Source organism: Lampetra fluviatilis, chromosome 4, assembly GCF_964198595.1.
Source record: "Lampetra fluviatilis chromosome 4, kcLamFluv1.1, whole genome shotgun sequence".
Taxonomy (NCBI): Eukaryota; Metazoa; Chordata; class Hyperoartia; order Petromyzontiformes; family Petromyzontidae; genus Lampetra; species Lampetra fluviatilis.
This window is the reverse complement of record NC_136278.1, coordinates 19,934,995-19,952,352: the sequence shown is the minus strand read 5'-3', so window position 1 is coordinate 19,952,352 and position 17,358 is coordinate 19,934,995. Positions and strand designations below refer to the sequence as shown.

At 44.3% G+C, this 17,358-nt stretch overlaps 2 protein-coding genes across 2 annotated transcripts in view; one reads left to right on the top strand and one right to left on the bottom strand.

Moving 5' to 3' along the window:
• Window positions 1-17,358, top strand: part of LOC144931638 (chymotrypsin-like elastase family member 2A) — a 36,513-nt gene that overhangs the window by 4,412 nt on the left and 14,743 nt on the right. The window lies entirely within an intron of this gene.
• LOC144931319 (chymotrypsin-like elastase family member 2A) lies at window positions 5,383-10,995 on the bottom strand. Its single transcript, XM_078855120.1, has 8 exons — window positions 10,924-10,995; window positions 10,186-10,280; window positions 9,018-9,115; window positions 8,602-8,730; window positions 7,647-7,783; window positions 7,160-7,302; window positions 6,403-6,555; window positions 5,383-5,817 (listed from the first exon to the last, which is right to left on the bottom strand). Exons 1-8 carry the CDS (start codon window positions 10,961-10,963, stop codon window positions 5,713-5,715), a joined length of 900 nt encoding a protein of 299 aa, XP_078711246.1. The 5' UTR covers window positions 10,964-10,995; the 3' UTR covers window positions 5,383-5,712.

The following is a 17,358-nucleotide window of genomic DNA, read 5'->3' as shown; positions in this document are numbered from 1 at the left end:
AATGGGCTCCCCCCTATCTCCGGTTGTAGCCAACGTTTTCATGGAAACATTTGAGACTGACGCCATCCAGACTGCCACTCTACGCCCGACCTTATGGAAGAGGTACGTAGATGACAGTTTTGTCATCTGGCCACATGGCCGGCCAGCTCTAGACCAATTTCTCGACCACATCAATTCCATACACCCAGCCATCAGATTCACCATGGAAGTCGAAAAAGATGGCAAGCTACCCTTTTTGGATGTCCTAATTAAAAGGAGACCTGATGGTTCAATGAGCCACTCTGTCTACAGGAAAGCCACCCATACGGATGCTTACCTAAAACCGGAGTCCCACCACCATCCACCCCAGAAGAATTCCCTCATCAAGACTCTATACCATAGAGCCCAATGCATATCCGACCAGGAACACATTGCCAGTGAACTCAAACACGTACGCCAAGCTCTTAAAGCTAATGGTTACTCCGACTACACAATCCGCAAAGCCATCACTCCAACCATCAAGAAGGATCCTGTTGAGGAGCCTTTCAAGACCATCACCTTACCCTACATTGTTGGGGTCACAAAAAAGATCTCCAAAATCCTGATAAAACACAAGATCCAGGTCCGATTCAACACAGTACATAAAATCCGTGATCTGGTCCCGTCTGTAAAAGATGTGGTTCCAGACATACAGTACCCTGGCGTCTACAAACTAAGTTGCCTCTGTGATAGCAGTTACATTGGAGAAACCAAACGACATGTCTCGGAATGCATCCGTGAACATAAAGCAGACTTGAAACACGGTAGGACAAACACCTCAGCCGTGGCAGATCACTGTTACAATTCAGTGGGCACACATGATGTTGAATTCTCCAAGAAAGAGGTTCTCTGCAAGCCATCTGGCTACCATGAGAGATTCGTTCATGAGGCGATCCATATATACAAACACAGAGACAATTTCAACCGAGAAGATGGATTCTGGCTTAGCAATCATTGGAAGGACGTACTAAACCATTTCGGATTTTAACTGATTGTGTTCACGTTTACGGTGACTTTCAGACCGCGTTCCACTCACTGGCATTGTATTCTCCGCAGGGAATGGATTCTTTGCTCCGCTGCAATTTTCCCTCACTACTCTCCCATTGACATATTTCGTTGCTTCCTCTTAGTATCTTTCACACGACGGTCAATGGTACAGTGTATAATAACAAATAGTATAACATTTATATGCTTAATACAATGTACGAAGTAATATGTAGTATCGTAATTGTATAGTGAATATACAGCAGTGTGATATACATTAGGGTGGGTAGAATAATACATTGTGTAATATTACAATGTATAAGCTTTAGGGTGGTTTATAGCAATACAGTATATAATTAAATGTTGGGTTTGTCTATGGCAGTATATAGTACGGTGTAGACTCGTGTGATGTAAGAGAATAAAGTTTAGATGGAAGCATATTACTGGTAGGAACCGTGAACCAGCCTACAATAGATTATATCGTCCGTCCGTCCGTCCGTCCGATGTCCGATTAGGTGTAGCAACATCGCCCCCTACTGCAAACACTTGGCAGGACCCTACAAAAATCTTTAGACTCAGTGACGCTTTCCTGGCTAAACAAGTGTAACATTCCCTTATAATTCCCTGAGATAGCTTTTAATTAAACAACCTTTAGACTCAGTGATGCTTTCCTGGCTAAACAAGTGTAACATTCCCTTATAATTCCCTGAGATAGCTTTTAATTAAAACATTTAAATTAAAAATTAACTCACAGCGGCCTAAAGCCTACAGCTAGGCCTAAAGCCTAGAACTAGGCCTCAAACTCTCCCTTCGTATCGTACCCCCGCGTGTGTGAAAGGGAGTTAATGTTTAACAATGTTACATTCCCTGATGTTTTTAAATAGAAACATTTACATATAAAGCTTTTACATTAATAATTATACATTAATAATTCAAACATTTAAAATAAAAATTAACTCACAGCGGCCTAAAGCCTACAGCTAGGCCTAAAGCCTAGAACTAGGCCTCAAACTCTCCCTTTGTATCGTCCGATTAGGTGTAGCAACATCGCCCCCTATTGCAAACACTTGGCAGGACCCTACAAAAACCTTTACACTCAGTGAGGCTTTCCTGGCTAAACAAGTGTAATAATACATTATGTTTATATTCTTTGGTTATTCGTTCCTACCAGCCCACCCCGCAGGGACCTGTTATATTTTTTATGACGTAGAATTGTAATGTATTACTTACTGTTAGTAACTCAGCTTATTGTAGAGTATATTTAGTATACTGATGATACAATGTAGTTTATAATTTAGTTGTTTACGTGGTGGTTTTAGTTACTGCAGCTACATACTATTAACACTCCTTCCCTTTATTAATGCTACCCCTATCCCCTCCCTTTGATGCTGCTAATCCTGCATAGTGCACGGGCATAAGTAGTACTAATCACATACCTGCATTTCCCATATCCCCTCCCTTTGATGCTGCTAATCCTGCATAATGCACGGGCATAAGTAGTACTAATCACATACCTGCATTTCCCATATCCCCTCCCTTTGATTCTGCTAATCCTGCATAATGCACGGGCATAAGTAGTACTAATCACATACCTGCATTTCCCATCAATATGCTAAATTTCTCTTGATATGCAAATTATTTTGTCAAGGCGCCCTTTCCCCCCCTTCCAACCCAGCTTATATATATGCTCCAAGCACGTGTGCTGTTTCATTCAGACGCTGTCGCCTCGACAGACCTGGTTTTCATCTGAGGACGGCTGCTTGCGTTGTGGCCGAAACGTCGTGAGAATTATTTTATTATGTTTTATTTTCATTATTTTATTACTTCCCTTCTACGTGACTTTACCGAAAGAACCAAGAAGATGAATCCCTGCAGTCACGAAAGCATTAAATCGAAATTTGACTGTGGGCTCTACCGCCGTCTCCTGGCATGCCGGGGTATGGCACCTCGACGCACATTTGAAGGAAGTTTCGCAACATTTGTGTGCGCCACCAATCTATCCTAAATAAATGTCAGCGAGTACGTGATGCATTGTTTTAATCAGTAATGATTGGTGAGTGACGAGGATTAGGTGAGTCATTCGGGTTCAGTCGTGTTTGGTGAGTGGAAGTTGGAAGTGGAAGGAAGCTTGCCTTCACGTGGCCCACTCTGTTAAGTGAGAAATAACAACGAATGCCATCAACGCGGCGACCGAACGAGCTCTCAGTCTCCAGAGCAACGACACAAGCCACGCCAATGGCCCTGTTCATGGCCAAACAACGTGCCAGATAGGCCCTGGGACAGGTTTCCTCAAACTGAACATTGAGGGACGTGCGAGTATCTCGCGAACACAATGAACAAACATTACATTGATGTCCTGACACTCCAAGAAACCCATGTCTTGGCTGCCCGACATATCACCACTAGTAAGTAGTGAGTGGGATAGATACGCAGTGGTTAGTGCACTGCACTCTGTGTGTATGTTTAACTTTTTTCGTACCGTACGTAGCCAACAGAGCTAATCAAAGGTGCTCTGTATCCGGCGAAGCTCGTTCTATTCCCGCTCACGACCAATATCAGTGGCGAATATCTGAACCGGCCCAGGGCCGCGCATAGGTCGACGCAGCCTCAAGTGATTACTTACTGCCTTGTGGAAACATTGTCATTAGGGAGACAAAGGCAGCCAGATGTGTTACTAGCCCCATCAACCCCTCGAGTGCCTTCAGAGGTGCATGCTTACAGCACTTGCCCCAACAGACTAAAGCTAAATTTCGATTTAAAGCTTTCGTGACTGCAGGGATTCATCTTCTTGGTTCTTTCGGTAAAGTCACGTAGAAGGGAAGTAATAAAATAATAAAAATAAAACATAATAAAATAAAATAATTCTCACGACGTTTCGGCTACAACGCAAGCAACCTGAAGACGGCTGCTTGCGTTGTAGCCGAAACGTCGTGAGAATTATTTTATTTTATTATGTTTTATTTTAATTATTTTATTACTTCCATTCTACGTGACTTTACCGAAAGAACCAAGAAGACTAAAGCTACATGGGCGATCATTGGTCACTGGTGAGTCTAATGAATGTAGGTATTGGGTGATTGGAGGATGAGTGGTGAGTGCTGAGTAACGAGTGTTTGGTGGTGTCAGATGATTAGCACAATTCGCTATGTATGGTGTTCGAAATAAGTTCAACATACGTACATGCATATACGTAAAGCAAGTTGTGAGTGCCTGTAAGTTACGACTGCCAGGTGAGTGGTGTGTGGTAAATGTACCAGGCAATGAAACAAACCAGATATTTTATTTTGTACTTTAAATGTTTATTTTACACCAACCCAAACATTCACGAATAACATTATCAATCTACAGTACAGTGCTGTTAATTCATAAACCAAATCGGACACATTAAGCTTTATAAATCTAGTCTTCATCACCCTTCATTAATCTGCTTCCCACAATACACCACGGTACCGCGTGACCCAAACACTACTAAATTATAATGGACGGAATTGCACAAATTCTTAATTGGCCTGACCCTAATATTCAAATTAAATTAACAATATTAAAGTAATATAATGGCCTGTATAATGCTAAACTGTACACGTGTAACAATGACATTTTTTTGGTAGTCCAAAGATGCATGCCTTTAAAGGTCGTCCCATTAACTTATTTTTCCAATCATTGTTCGTAGAACAGATGCGAAGAATTACCTGGATGAATTGTCACCAAAATGTCAGTCCCTGAATAGATAGTTCAGAGGTAGCTTTGATCTGCAGGATCAGTCTCAAATGATTGTGTTTAGTCCTCCACCACTGTCTAATAGCTTCGCCCTACTGTGCAGTCTTAGCCATCACCTACAATGATGGCTAGATTGCACAGAGGTCAGCCATGTCTCCGTTATGCTGAAATATCCGACGTAAATTATCACATGTTTGTAAGTATAACATCTTAACAGACATTGTTGTTGCTATATTAGTGTCATTTTTACTTAAGAAAAAAATAATTTTGTTTAAAAAGAAAATTTCATAAAAAGTACAATTAATAGTGTACTGTATGTCCATTTTTATAGGAGAGTGATGCTTTGAATATGGCGTGGAGGCTAAAACAATTTTTTAAATTAACTCCACCAACCAATTGAGCTCTGTTTCTGGATCCTCTTTGTAATGCACACGCAACCAGATTATGCATGAGTCGGGAGCCTGAACACAACGCAGAACATAACACGGCCCCAGGTAATATCTGCCTGGTAGAGCATTAGCAGATCCGGTACACATGAGATTACATTATTTGGAAATCGAGTCGATAATTTGCTAATTATGGATTTGTAATCAGTCGTACCATACTATATATGCAATATTGTTTAACATTATGTCTTCACAAAGGGAGAACATTTTGAACTTACTATGAAAATGGCAGTTCTATTATGGAACTTTACTTTAAAAATGTTTTCAAATTGTATATTTAGCACTGGCGGTAGAGTATGCATGCTGGTATGACAAAAATTTATTTCTTGTCAAATTTGAAAGCTCATTGTTTAACATCTAATCTAAATGGCAAATTGTTACAGTGTCATTAACACTGGTAATGTCTGGCATGGCCACACAAACTCACTGCATCAAACCACCCATCCTATGCTCACGTGCCCAGTCCCGCATTAAAAAAGGCAATACCCGTAACAAGAAACTGTGATTCTAGTATTAGCGGTAGCATTGATGTAAAGAGCATGATGCTTTAAGCCTGCGGCTTCTTGAATGTGGCAATTGTGGCATTGACTCCACTGTTGACGCTCTGCTCTCCCTCGGCGATCTTCGGAGCTTCACGGTACACGCTCATGACCTGCGGGAGAAACGGGGAATGGGTGGTGTTTGAACCTCAGTACCTATAGATAAACGAACATGATAGCAATCATACTTGGCCGATACCAGCCACACCGATGACTCATGCAAATCCCACCTTTGTATTGTGATCGATATAGAATAAGGACATCACACCTTGCCATCACTTATACTAGTGCACAGTCAACACTTGAGCGCCAAGGTTCACGAGTCTTATCACCATCTTGTGGTTTTCACATTTGGTTTCTGACCACTGAATTCCACTTTCAACACCTTCCTTGGTAACATGTCAATTTCAATCCTCCACATATGCCCCATCCATAAAACGTTTCCCTGATTAATTACAAGGTTCAAGGTAAAGTGGCACCTACATTGATATTTACAACAATATCAACATTGACAATGATAATGACACTTATAAGAGCAATAACAATAATCACATTGACAGTGACGTGTTATTGAAAATGCGTTTTACTGTACCATTTGTATGATAATGGCAATGGCATTGCTACAGTAAGAGCATCAATATTGACATTGACAGCGAGATCATGGTAAGAACGTTGACATTGACAGCATTGGCACTCACGTTGCTGATCCAACTGTTGTAGGCTGACACACGGGTGAACACGGTGGGCTTGCGGATTGTGTTGCAGCCCAGAGATGAGACGTAGCTGGTGATTCCCTGCACCACCCAGGCATTGTCTGACTGCTGGCAGTTCAGTGGCCCACCTCCATCACCCTGTGATGCATAGAAGAGGATAGATATGCATGCACGTTAACTGGGTAAAGCATGAACGGGATATGGTGGCGGGTGCTGGTAAGGGTAAGTACAGGAGCTTGCAAACTTTTCAAATACGCTTTATGACCGTGTTGCTAAGTAACGGAGTAAAATCACACAAACCTAAGGCCTGATTCAATATGCACCCTGTTTGCTCTGGCATTAATTTAGTCAATATTTGTATTCCTTCTGTTATTTATTGATTGAATGTAGTCATGCAAAAACTTAGTCTGAAGAAGTTTAGTCAAATCTAAGTGTCACCGGATTTCATTTGGTCAATCTGTTAGTCTAGGCGACTAAAGCAGTCACACTATTTGTCCAGTCTGAGTTATTAATTATTGGGGTGGGATGTGCGCCGCCCCCCTCCGCTTCCCCAACATTACCAGGTCAGCCAATCAGTGATCTCAGTGGTCACAGTCATCACCATGCTTGGTGATTGTTGTCCACTCATAGTCACTGTTGACTAAATTCAGATTTAAAATAAACATTGTGTTGATAACTATTCTCATTAGTAATTTCGTTAAATAATTGAGGCGGGTTGGCTCGCGTTGAACTCCATACGCACAGAGCACGCAGAGCGGGTGCTGCCCCCTGCACAGATGACGCTGCTCCTCAGGCTGCTCCCCCACCAGCTGGGCTGGCTGCACGTCGCGTAGTCCACCACGGGGAGGCTGGCCTGCTGCAGCGTGCTGGGGAAGGAGCCGCTGGCTGTTCACGCGCACAGACAATGTGGAAACGGAGAGCATTGGTGAAAGCATCGGGGTTGTGTGGCGTTCACAGGTGCTCCCCAAGCGAACCATTGGTGTCTCTATGTTCAATGTGCCAACGGCACATAGCATCACAGCCCACCTACTCGCAGGCTATTGACTCCATACAGAGTTGTGTTCATTTTGACGACAGAAAGATAAAGGGCTGAGTCAACCCTATACTGTGATTTGTGACAGTTTCTCAGCCAGAATCATCTCGTAAAACTGGAGGGGCAATTGACGCATTGGGCTTAAATCACTTCCCATAACTGTGCCTCCGATGGACACTGAGTGAACGGTACTCACTGTCGAGAGAACCCCATCCCGTGACGTAGCACGGGTAGTTGTTGGGCAGGATCTGGTTGGCGGTGGGCAGGCAGGCGAGGCGCACCTTGCTTGTGAGAGTCACGGGCGATGCAATCTTGAACATGGCGATGTCGTACCTGTGGGGAATCGAGATGGGCAGCGTGATGCAAGGCTCAACACCAGTGACGGACTGGGACAAAAAAATCGGCCCAGGCATTTGTAAACAAACCTGCCCAAATTATGGCTATTGACAATCATTTTTTTTAATGGGCTGTGGGACAAACTATATACGAGTAGCTAGATTTGCGATGTGACGTATTCGTGTGATTTTGCCGTGCAATTTCATTGGCCCATTTGGGCAGATACAAAAAACAAATGGGCTGGTGAAGAATAATCTTTTTGGCTGCCAAATATAGGATTTAATGCCAACTAAGCAATGGAGCTTAGACATTAGAGGTAAGAACATTTTTTTTATTTTTACTCCGATCACATTTGCTATTTTTCCACACAAACCGGCTCACCGGCCCTCGGAATGTACCGGCCCATTGAGCATTTGCCCGGAATGCTGCCCTATGGCTAGTCTGGGCCTAATCCACATCCAACATACCCCATGCAATGGGGGTTCAGCGCTTTGCAGATAACTCTCCCCTAACCGTGGTGATGTGGGGGACCAATATCGCAGATGATATTATCTGCTATTTTACTCCTATTATTTATAGGAATAAAAATTGCAGATAATCATGTATAATTGAAAGAATAGGGCCACGGATAATAGGAGTTTTTGCAGACCCTACAGTTCCTGTCTGTATGTCTCTGTATGCATGTCTGTTTGTCTACTTATTGTGTTTATATTTTGTCTGTTTGTCTAAATGACACTTTATGTTTGTATTTTTGTCTCTCCATAGCAATTCTGTCACGGTGTCACAAAAACCAGTGTGCCTGTTTGCGTTCTCACCCATTTGCTGGGATGCTGGGATTCCAGTAGGTATGCCAGACGGCCAGGCTCAATGGAGGGGTGATCTCCCCCGGCTCGGTTGTGGACACACTGTGCTTTCCCAACACCACCCTGTAGCTATAGCCATTCCTGCACGTTGTGGTGGATGTGGGGAGATAGCAGAGCAATGGGTGGTCTTAATCACTTAAATCTGTAAACATTTCAGTGAGGAAGTACTAAATAGAAATGTTGCGATTTACTGCCACGTGGCATCGTGTGAAGGTAATTGATAGATGCCGCCTCCTTGTTGCCAAGATCGACTGCTCCATCCTTGGTGGCCACAATGTGGTACAGCAAAATACTGTACAGTACCTGGGCCACGGTGCAGATGCACTGCCTGCACACATACTCGCGACTCCATTGGTGCCATGACTCACGTGAAGCAGCTCGCAGAGGTGAGCACCCATTGACGATCAATGAGGGTTCCTCCACAGTAGTTGACCCATCTTCCTCCAGAGTACCTCTGCACGAGCGACTGCAATGCAATCACAGCGAGATTGGTGGCGGTTACTGTTATTTGTCCAGGACTCCAATTACTATATCGAATAATGCAGTCCTAACTTAGCCCTTGAGTCAATGCACAATGCTGGTTAGAGCTGGTTGCGAAGGGGTGTAATCCAGGACTGGTTCAGATATCACTCGCCACAGTTGCTGGAAATATAACCCATGTAGCCCGGTTCGTAGTGCAGTACGTAAACCACTGTGCCTCCGCTCTCCCAAAGTACAATTTAATTAAATCTGTGTTGTCCTGGTGTGTTCTGGGACTGTTTTGCTGTTGTTTTACTGCCTTTCCCAAGCATGGGAATTGAAGTACAAATGCAATATGAACTTCGAAACTTTATTAAAAATAATATTTATATTTGAGGGACCCGAAAGTGATGTGAAGGTATATTCCTCTCCTGGTATGCGGGAGGTCAGGGGTTCAAACCCAACCCTCACACCTGTACATTTGGAGTATGCATGTTCTCCCTGTGGTCGTGTGGATTTTATCCCTGGGTGCTCATGGTTATCCCTCCATATTTAAAAACTTACATCAATATTATTTTGCTGATATAAATTTTCACATGATGGGCCACTTTGGTGAGCTATTATTTGTGGTCAGGACGTATCTAAAAAAGAAACAGTTCAGTGGGCTTTATCTGGTAAGATAAAACATATATTTTCGTTTAATTTATTTATATATTTTAAAGTGATTTGTTGATCTTTCCTATACTTTGCACTCTTTTTGTGTTTTTGCGTTGTGTGTTGTTGTAACGTTCTGACCTGCCCCTACTGGACATCTGTGAAAAAGAGCTTTAAAGCGAATCGGATTTCTCCAATATAAAAACATTCTGATTCACATTCGGAATACAGTGACTGATTCAATGTCATTGGGAAGAGTGGAAGATCTGAAATTTTCATGTTGCACACATGCAGCCTTTTTATCAATGCACTGCTGGATGAGGGCCTCCACGTGGCATGTACAACAATGGATGCTGCTGCACTATGATCGACTGACAATGCATCGTGTGGCTGTGATGGCTGTTATTCAGCCTCTGCCGTTACCTGCCAAGGCCATGAGTTGGCGCGAGCCTCCACGCCGTTCACCACGCGGAGCTGGGGATACGCTGCGATCCCACAGCTCTGAGCCGACACCTCAGCTGTGAGGAACAAAAGCACACACACGCATAAATGTACTCAGGGGTGCAGCTCTGGGGTATGCAGCGTATGCGTCCCATATGGGCCCAGTCGGTCACAAGGAGTCCCGAATAAACAGACGAACAAGTATAACATGTTAAGAACAATTTTTTTTATTTTTTTTTACCTGCGGTCTACCATGGACCGAGCCCGATTCACGCTATCGTATCAATGGAGCATTCAGATGCGCGATCCACCACCTTTGAGGAAATCCTAGAGACCTATACCGATGGGCCGGCATGAAAGCAAGACTCATAACGCATGATAATTTCATTGTGAGTATTGTACCTTTGCGTTTATTAATACTGTAACTGTGAGACTGTCTTCCTCTAAAACCCAACTGAAATCATATCGAAACAGTGATAGCCTGCGTATTATTGCATACGGGTTAAAAACATCAGTAGCTGTTTCAGTGAGAGTCGGGAGAAAAGAGGGGGGTGTCCACCAGTCAATGAAAGCGGACTGAAATAAAAGCGGAAGTGCCATACGAGCATCTTCTAGAACTAAGTCTAGTTCCTGAAGAAGCTCGATCGGTCGCTCCACTAAATGAAATGCGTGCATTGCAATCACTCAGCAGCTCAATGTGTCAGTAAGAGCAACACTCACCCGCAACCAGCAGAGCAGCACAGACGAGAAAGGCCAGCATGGTTGATCGATGACTTGGAGCTTCTTGAATGCTTGTAGTTTCTTGATCACTGCCGTGTCTCACTGCTGGGACCTCTTGGCTTTTATACAGAATATGTTGCCCATGTGAGTCCTCCAGGGGCAAACAGAATAGGGAAGTCCAACTCTCAACCAAAACCGCATGCAAATTTCAAATTATTTACGTTTCAAATTAAGGCGTGCCATCGTGTCTGATATTTAGGTGGGTGTCAGCAGGAGAGAAGTGGTGGAATTTAAAGTATTTTTAGGCGTATAAAACTTTTATAAATGATGCAGCATGTGCAAAAAGTTATATTTTAATGCAAAACACACGCTATGGGAGGATCGGAAGCTCTTATCCTGGTTGGTAGTTTTATAGGCAGATACCCCACACCACAGTATGGGGAATATCCATCACTGGCTTAGGCCCGCCAGGAGAAGTGAACACTGCCAAACACTGGTTGAACAGGGAGACACTTTTCTTTGGCTTTTAGTGATTTGAAATGTAATGCATTCATTTATTTTCCTTATTTTAAGCCCATTTTTTACATTATTAACCTTACTCTTTGGTTCTTTCGGTAAAGTCACGTAGGTAGGAAAAAAATATATTTCACGACGTTTCGATCACAACACAAGCGATCGTCCTCATGTGGAAAAAAAATATCCAGCAGTACAACTGCTGAACCAAGTAGAACACAGTGAGAGAGCTTCTACAACAAGAGGTTATATATGTTGGCCAAGGGCAAGCAGGCGGGGTCCGAGTTGGGAAGCAGTCCCATCCCCGCACGCAAGCACATCAGTTGTGTTAATGGGGAGATTAGGGAGAGAGATTAGGGAGAGAGATAAGCATGTCAAAGTAAATGAGCTTCCGTCGCCGCATAAGAGAACCACCGCAACGGTGGTCGCGCCAGTGAGACACACAACCCACCACACAGCCAGAACCATCGATACATCGAGGCTAAGCGAGCAAAGGTGGCCATGTTAGTGAGACAACAGCCCATTAATGCAGAGGCACCCAAAAGGGCAATGCAACTCAGAAAGTCGGAGATAACAGCCAAACGGCAGGAAGGATGGAAGCACCGCAGCAAGTTACGACTTTACTTGGTTAATAACGTTCTTCCAATGATTGCTCAGCTTATACCAATCTTCTCGGTTGAAATTGTCTCTGTGTTTATATATCTGGATGGCTTCATAGACGAATCTTTGACAGTAGCCCGAAGGTTTGCAGAGTACCTTGGTCTCGGAAAAAACAATATCGTGCGAGCCCACAGAGTTATAACAATTACCAGCCAAGGCAGAGTTATTGGTTCTGTCGTGTTTCAAATCTGCCTTGTATTCGTGAACACAGTCCGAGACATGTCGTTTCGTTTCCCCAATGTAACTGCTGCTGCAGACACAACCTAGTTTGTAGACACCAGGGTATCGCATGTCATGAATGACATCCTTCACAGATGGAATCAAATCACGGATTTTGTGTACTGTATTGAATCGGACCTGGATCTTGTGTTTGTTTAAGATTTTGGAAATATTTTTTGTAACACCTGCTATGTATGGCAAGGTGATGGTTTTGATTGGGTCCTGAGATGGTTGTCTCCCCGTGGTTGGGGATACAGCTTTGCGGATTTTGCGGTCTGAGTATCCATTCATCTTGAGGGCTTGGTGTTCGTGCTCCAGTTCACTGGCTAGGTGGCGCTGGTCGGAGATGCAGTGGACCCTATGGTGTAGTGTTTTGATGAGGGAATTCTTCTGGGCCGGATGGTGGTGGGAATCAGGCTTTAGATAGGAATCCGTGTGGGTTGCCTTCCTGTAGACAGAATGTCCCAACAAGCCATCAGGCCTCTTCTCGATCAAAACATCCAGGAATGGTAGCATGCCATCATTTTCCACTTCCATTGTGAATTTGATGGAAGGGTGTATGGAATTGATGTGGTTGAAAAATTGGTTCAGTGCTGGTTGGCCATGTGGCCAGATTACGAAAGTGTCATCTACGTATCTCTTCCACAGGGAAGAACGTAGGGTGGATGTCAGGATGGTATCTGTTTCAAATTTCTCCGTGAAAACATTCGCTACCACTGGTGATAAGAGACAACCCATAGGGGTACCTTCATTTTGTTTGTAGAATGTACCATTCCAGGTGAAGCAAGTGTTGGTAAGGCAGTGCCTCACCAAAGTTGGTACATCAGGATTCAGTCCCTGTTGGACCAAGTCTTCAATGATTGCTATTGTGTCAGGTAGGGGTACCTTGGTGAACAGAGAGATTACAAAGAAACTGGCAAGCAAATCATCTAGAGACAGTGAAATGTCCTTGATTAGAAAACCAAGTGAGCTGAGTTAAATACTGGTCTTGCCCGTGAATGGAAGCAGGGTCTCAGACAGAAATTGTGCCAGTTTGTAGATAGGTGAGTTGATGGTGGATACGATAGGACGGAGTGGAGTACCTTATTTCTGGATTTTTGGAAGGCCATCATTCTTGATGGTCTAGCAAGCCCAAGGTTTTAGAGAGAGCTGCTTGGTCGGTTCGATTAAAGAAGTCGGATTAGTGATGATATTGTTTTTTTTGTAGCCAGACGGTTGGTAGGATTTTCGTTGATTTTGGTATAACTGACATATCATTAAGAAGGTCCTGGATGTTGTTGTTGTATGTGGTTTTATCCATGATGACTTTGGCATTGCCCTTTTCGGCTGAGAAGATGACAATGTCATCTCTCTTTTTCAATTGAGCAAGCTCAGAGCGCTCGTCCCTGCTGATGTTACTAATGGATTTCTTAGTGTTTTTGAGGATGGCGGCGATTTAAGATCTTGCCACGTCTGCTGGGATGTGTCCCAAACCTTTGAGGGCTACGTCATCCTGGGCAATGATATCATCCACTGGGATGTATTTGGGGGTGACTGCTAAATTCAGCCCTCTAGCTAGTACCGATTTTAGGCCATCAGAAATTGGGCTGTTACTCTGATTGATAACAATCTTGTTAACATCTAACCTTTTCACGTGTGGATCTGGCTTCTTTTTTGACAGGATGTTGAATTTAGCAATCAGGTTAACTTTACATTTGGTTGACATTGTCGCGGCAGAAGAAACAGTCATGTTATCTACAAGGTCCCAAGCAGATGTGGACATTTTATCTCTTAATGCTAAGTGAGAAGATGGGTATAAGCTGAGCAATCATTGGAAAGACGTTATTAACCAAGTAAAGTTGTAACTTGCTATGGTGCTTCCATCCTTCCTGCCGTTTGGCTGTTATCTCGAACTCTCTGATTTGCATTGCCCTTTTGGGTGCCTCTGCATTAAGGGGCTGGGGTTTCACAAACATGGCCACCTCTGCTCCCTTAGCTTCGATGTATCGATGGTTTTGGCTGTGTGATGGGCTGTGTGTCTCACTGGCGCGACCACCGTTGCGGTGGTTCTCTTGTGTTGACGCGCTTGCCTCTCACAGCGCAGTTGGCAGCGCCGCAGCTTGTGTTACACATAGACATGACATTATCTTGCTAATCTCCCTAATCCCTCTGCCTAATCTCTCCCATCAACATAGTGCTTGTCTCCCATTAACACTGCTGCTGTGCGCATATGCGGCAATAGTACTCCTATGCGGTGACAGAAGCTCATTTACTTTGACATGCTAATCTCTCTCCATAATCTCTTTCTTCCTAATCTCCCCCATTAACACAACTGATGTGCTTACTTGCAGGGATGGGACTCCTTTCCAGCTCGGACCCCGCCTGCTTGCCCTTGGCCAAAAGTTATAACTTCTTGTTGTAGAAACTCTCTCGCTGTGTTCTTCCTGGCTCAGCAGTTCTACTGCTGGATTATTTTTAATGTCTGAGGACGATCGCTTGTGTTGCGATCGAAACGTCCTGATGAATAATTTATTCTTTATTTTCTACCTACGTGACTTTACTGAAAGAACCAAAGAGTATGGATTCATGAAGTCAAGAAAGCTTCAAATCAAGATTCTTGACCTTTTTTTGTTAATTTTGATAGTTACAACATTTTATCATAACGTGTTATGTCTATGACAACATAGAAGATTAATTCATCAGCCTAAATGTTGTGTTTGGGATATACCTGTTTGCCTTTTAAGCTGGACGCAGTGGCACATGCCTGTGATCTGGTATTTTATAGTCGAATGTTGGTGGACCATGTAGATATATGAGAATCTTCCACACGTGATCTGATACAAAGTGGCCAGAAGATATCAGTACGGCAACTTGATTCTAGAGTCCATTAGTGCAGATCATCCAGTGTTTTCCCGGACCCGGGGCTCGGGGCTCATGTGTGGGGTCTGGGTCCTGGTTGCGTCGCTGCTCGTCGTCATCTCTCTGTCGTCTTGCCACGTGGAAGAACTCCTGTGTGGTTTCCATCGCCGTCATCGTCACGCCGCCAGCCAGCGGCGTAGCCGAGTGAGGGCGATGGGACCACACCAAGTGATCGGCTGTGTGTAACCAGTAGAGACGTTAATACCTAGTGTTGTACTTAGTGTAAGGAAGAATAAGCGTTGGCCTGTGTTGTGCCCAATGTGAGTAATAAAGAAGAAGTACCCTCTACACGACATGTCGCGGAAGTCGCTCATTAAACTTGCATTGCACATGCAGTCACTGTGTTACTGTGTGGGCGCCACAGTACTGTACCACTTTGTTTCAAAGCCTCTACATGATTCGAAAAAAAGTCTCGGTTTTTATATTGTTGATGGTGCGTTTGTGTGTGTGTGTGCGCGTGAGTGGGTGCTGTTGCTAGGGACGGTAACTAACTCTGAGAGGGCACGACCAGAACGGGTTGTCCCTCAGTTTAGAAAATATTCCCTGCCGCCAGCAAGGCGTGCACAGGGTGTTCACGCCGATGAACCGTCTCCCTGGGCCGTGCGAAGGCCGCGTGACCTCGAGTGGACAGAGGATTAGGGGTTGTGTGTTGGCAAGGGGCGATCTTCAGGTTGTCAACAAATGCCTGGAGAAGATTTTAGGCATGTGTTGACAATGATGGAGAACAAGTGGAGACTCTTTGACTTATTTAATGTATTAACATACATTTGTTATCATGTTACAGTGCATTATCCGTTCTTTTTACATTAATAACGATAGTTCCTTGTAAGTGTTAACATTTATTTGAAGCACCCTGTAGAGTGGGACCCCAGCGGTCGCTCACCACTAGGGGGCGGTGACGGTACCTTGACGCTTGTGCCTTGAGGCACCTCAAGGGTGCACCTTGAGGCGACATACGCGCACGGATACACCCATATACATGTAGAGATATCCTCCACCTACGTAGAGACACACTCATATGTAAACTGGTGATCACATGGGCGTCTCAGGCTCAACGAAGCGGGGTGTCGAATATGAATCCCTGTGTGAGGTCGTTAGGTGTGGAGTGGTTGCCCAGCTGAGGTGTGCGATGACGAACCTGTGGCGCACACGCATGTGCACTTAGAGTAGGGGGGCAAGTACCCCACCCCAGGAGGGCCTCACTTTGGGGAAGGACTGTTCTATACAGGGGATGAGGAACCTGAGGACGAGATGGAGACCTGCTGGGGGCAGGCCGGTTGAGGCCGCAACCAGGCCGGGCGGAGTGGTAGGGGGCCGCGCAATGCGCCCCCGACGGAGTTTGCGAGCACACGAGGGCCTGACAGAGGCAGGGGGCTACTCTGGAACAGCACTCGCCGCGCCGGGAAGACCTCGGGTGGCGCCGGCAAGACCTCGGGTGGCGCCGGCCCACCAATTCCCCCACCCTGCTCGCGTAGATGTCGCGTCGGGTGACATCACATGGGGCTTGGGTCGTACAGAATTTGTCAAAAGATACAGCGGCGTTTGCATTCGAAGCAGCAGGATATTAAATGGTTGAACAAATAATGTAGGAAGAATAAGACACAGGCACATGCCCTCCTTTGTATTTGCTTAAGATGTGCGTGGTTTCACAGTTTGTCAAATAGAATGACATTTGCAAGAGAGCATTGCACCTGCACACATTTATTTTTTACTGATATTTAAGATTGTGACCACATAATGGGCACCTTTAAAGTCACCTAAAATTGTGGTAATGTAATCCCTATTCAATAACAAAAATATGTATAGAGTTTTAAAAAGCCACTGCCAATTTTTGTCTTGTTATGGACTTACTATGGAGGGACAAATATTAAATTTCAAAATATCACATTGTGAAATGGCTTATGATATGTTTACGTCATTTAAAGGTTGCTTATTTTTACAAACTGCCAGAGTGACGGTAATATTCGTGGAGTGCAGTGTGAGGCAAGGACCATCTGTGAACAATGACCAAGATCCCCCGTATAGCCTTAATACACTTTTGGAGAAAGCGCTGTAAGTGAGCACCTATTAAGATCAGCGCCAGCACACGCCCGCACGCCTTTGTCTCCCAAGTGAGAAATTTACACATCGCACAAAGTACTCATT

Bases quoted from the DNA above. Each gene is read 5' to 3' on its own strand.
- LOC144931319 (XM_078855120.1), bottom strand. From the start codon at position 10,963: ATGCTGGCCTTTCTCGTCTGTGCTGCTCTGCTGGTTGCGG. The intron at 8,731-9,017 runs GTGAGTCATGGC...CACAACGTGCAG, and splicing joins ACCTCTGCGAGCTGCTTCAC to GAATGGCTATAGCTACAGGG. The intron at 5,818-6,402 runs GTGAGTGCCAAT...TTTCTCCCGCAG, and splicing joins ACAACAGTTGGATCAGCAAC to GTCATGAGCGTGTACCGTGA.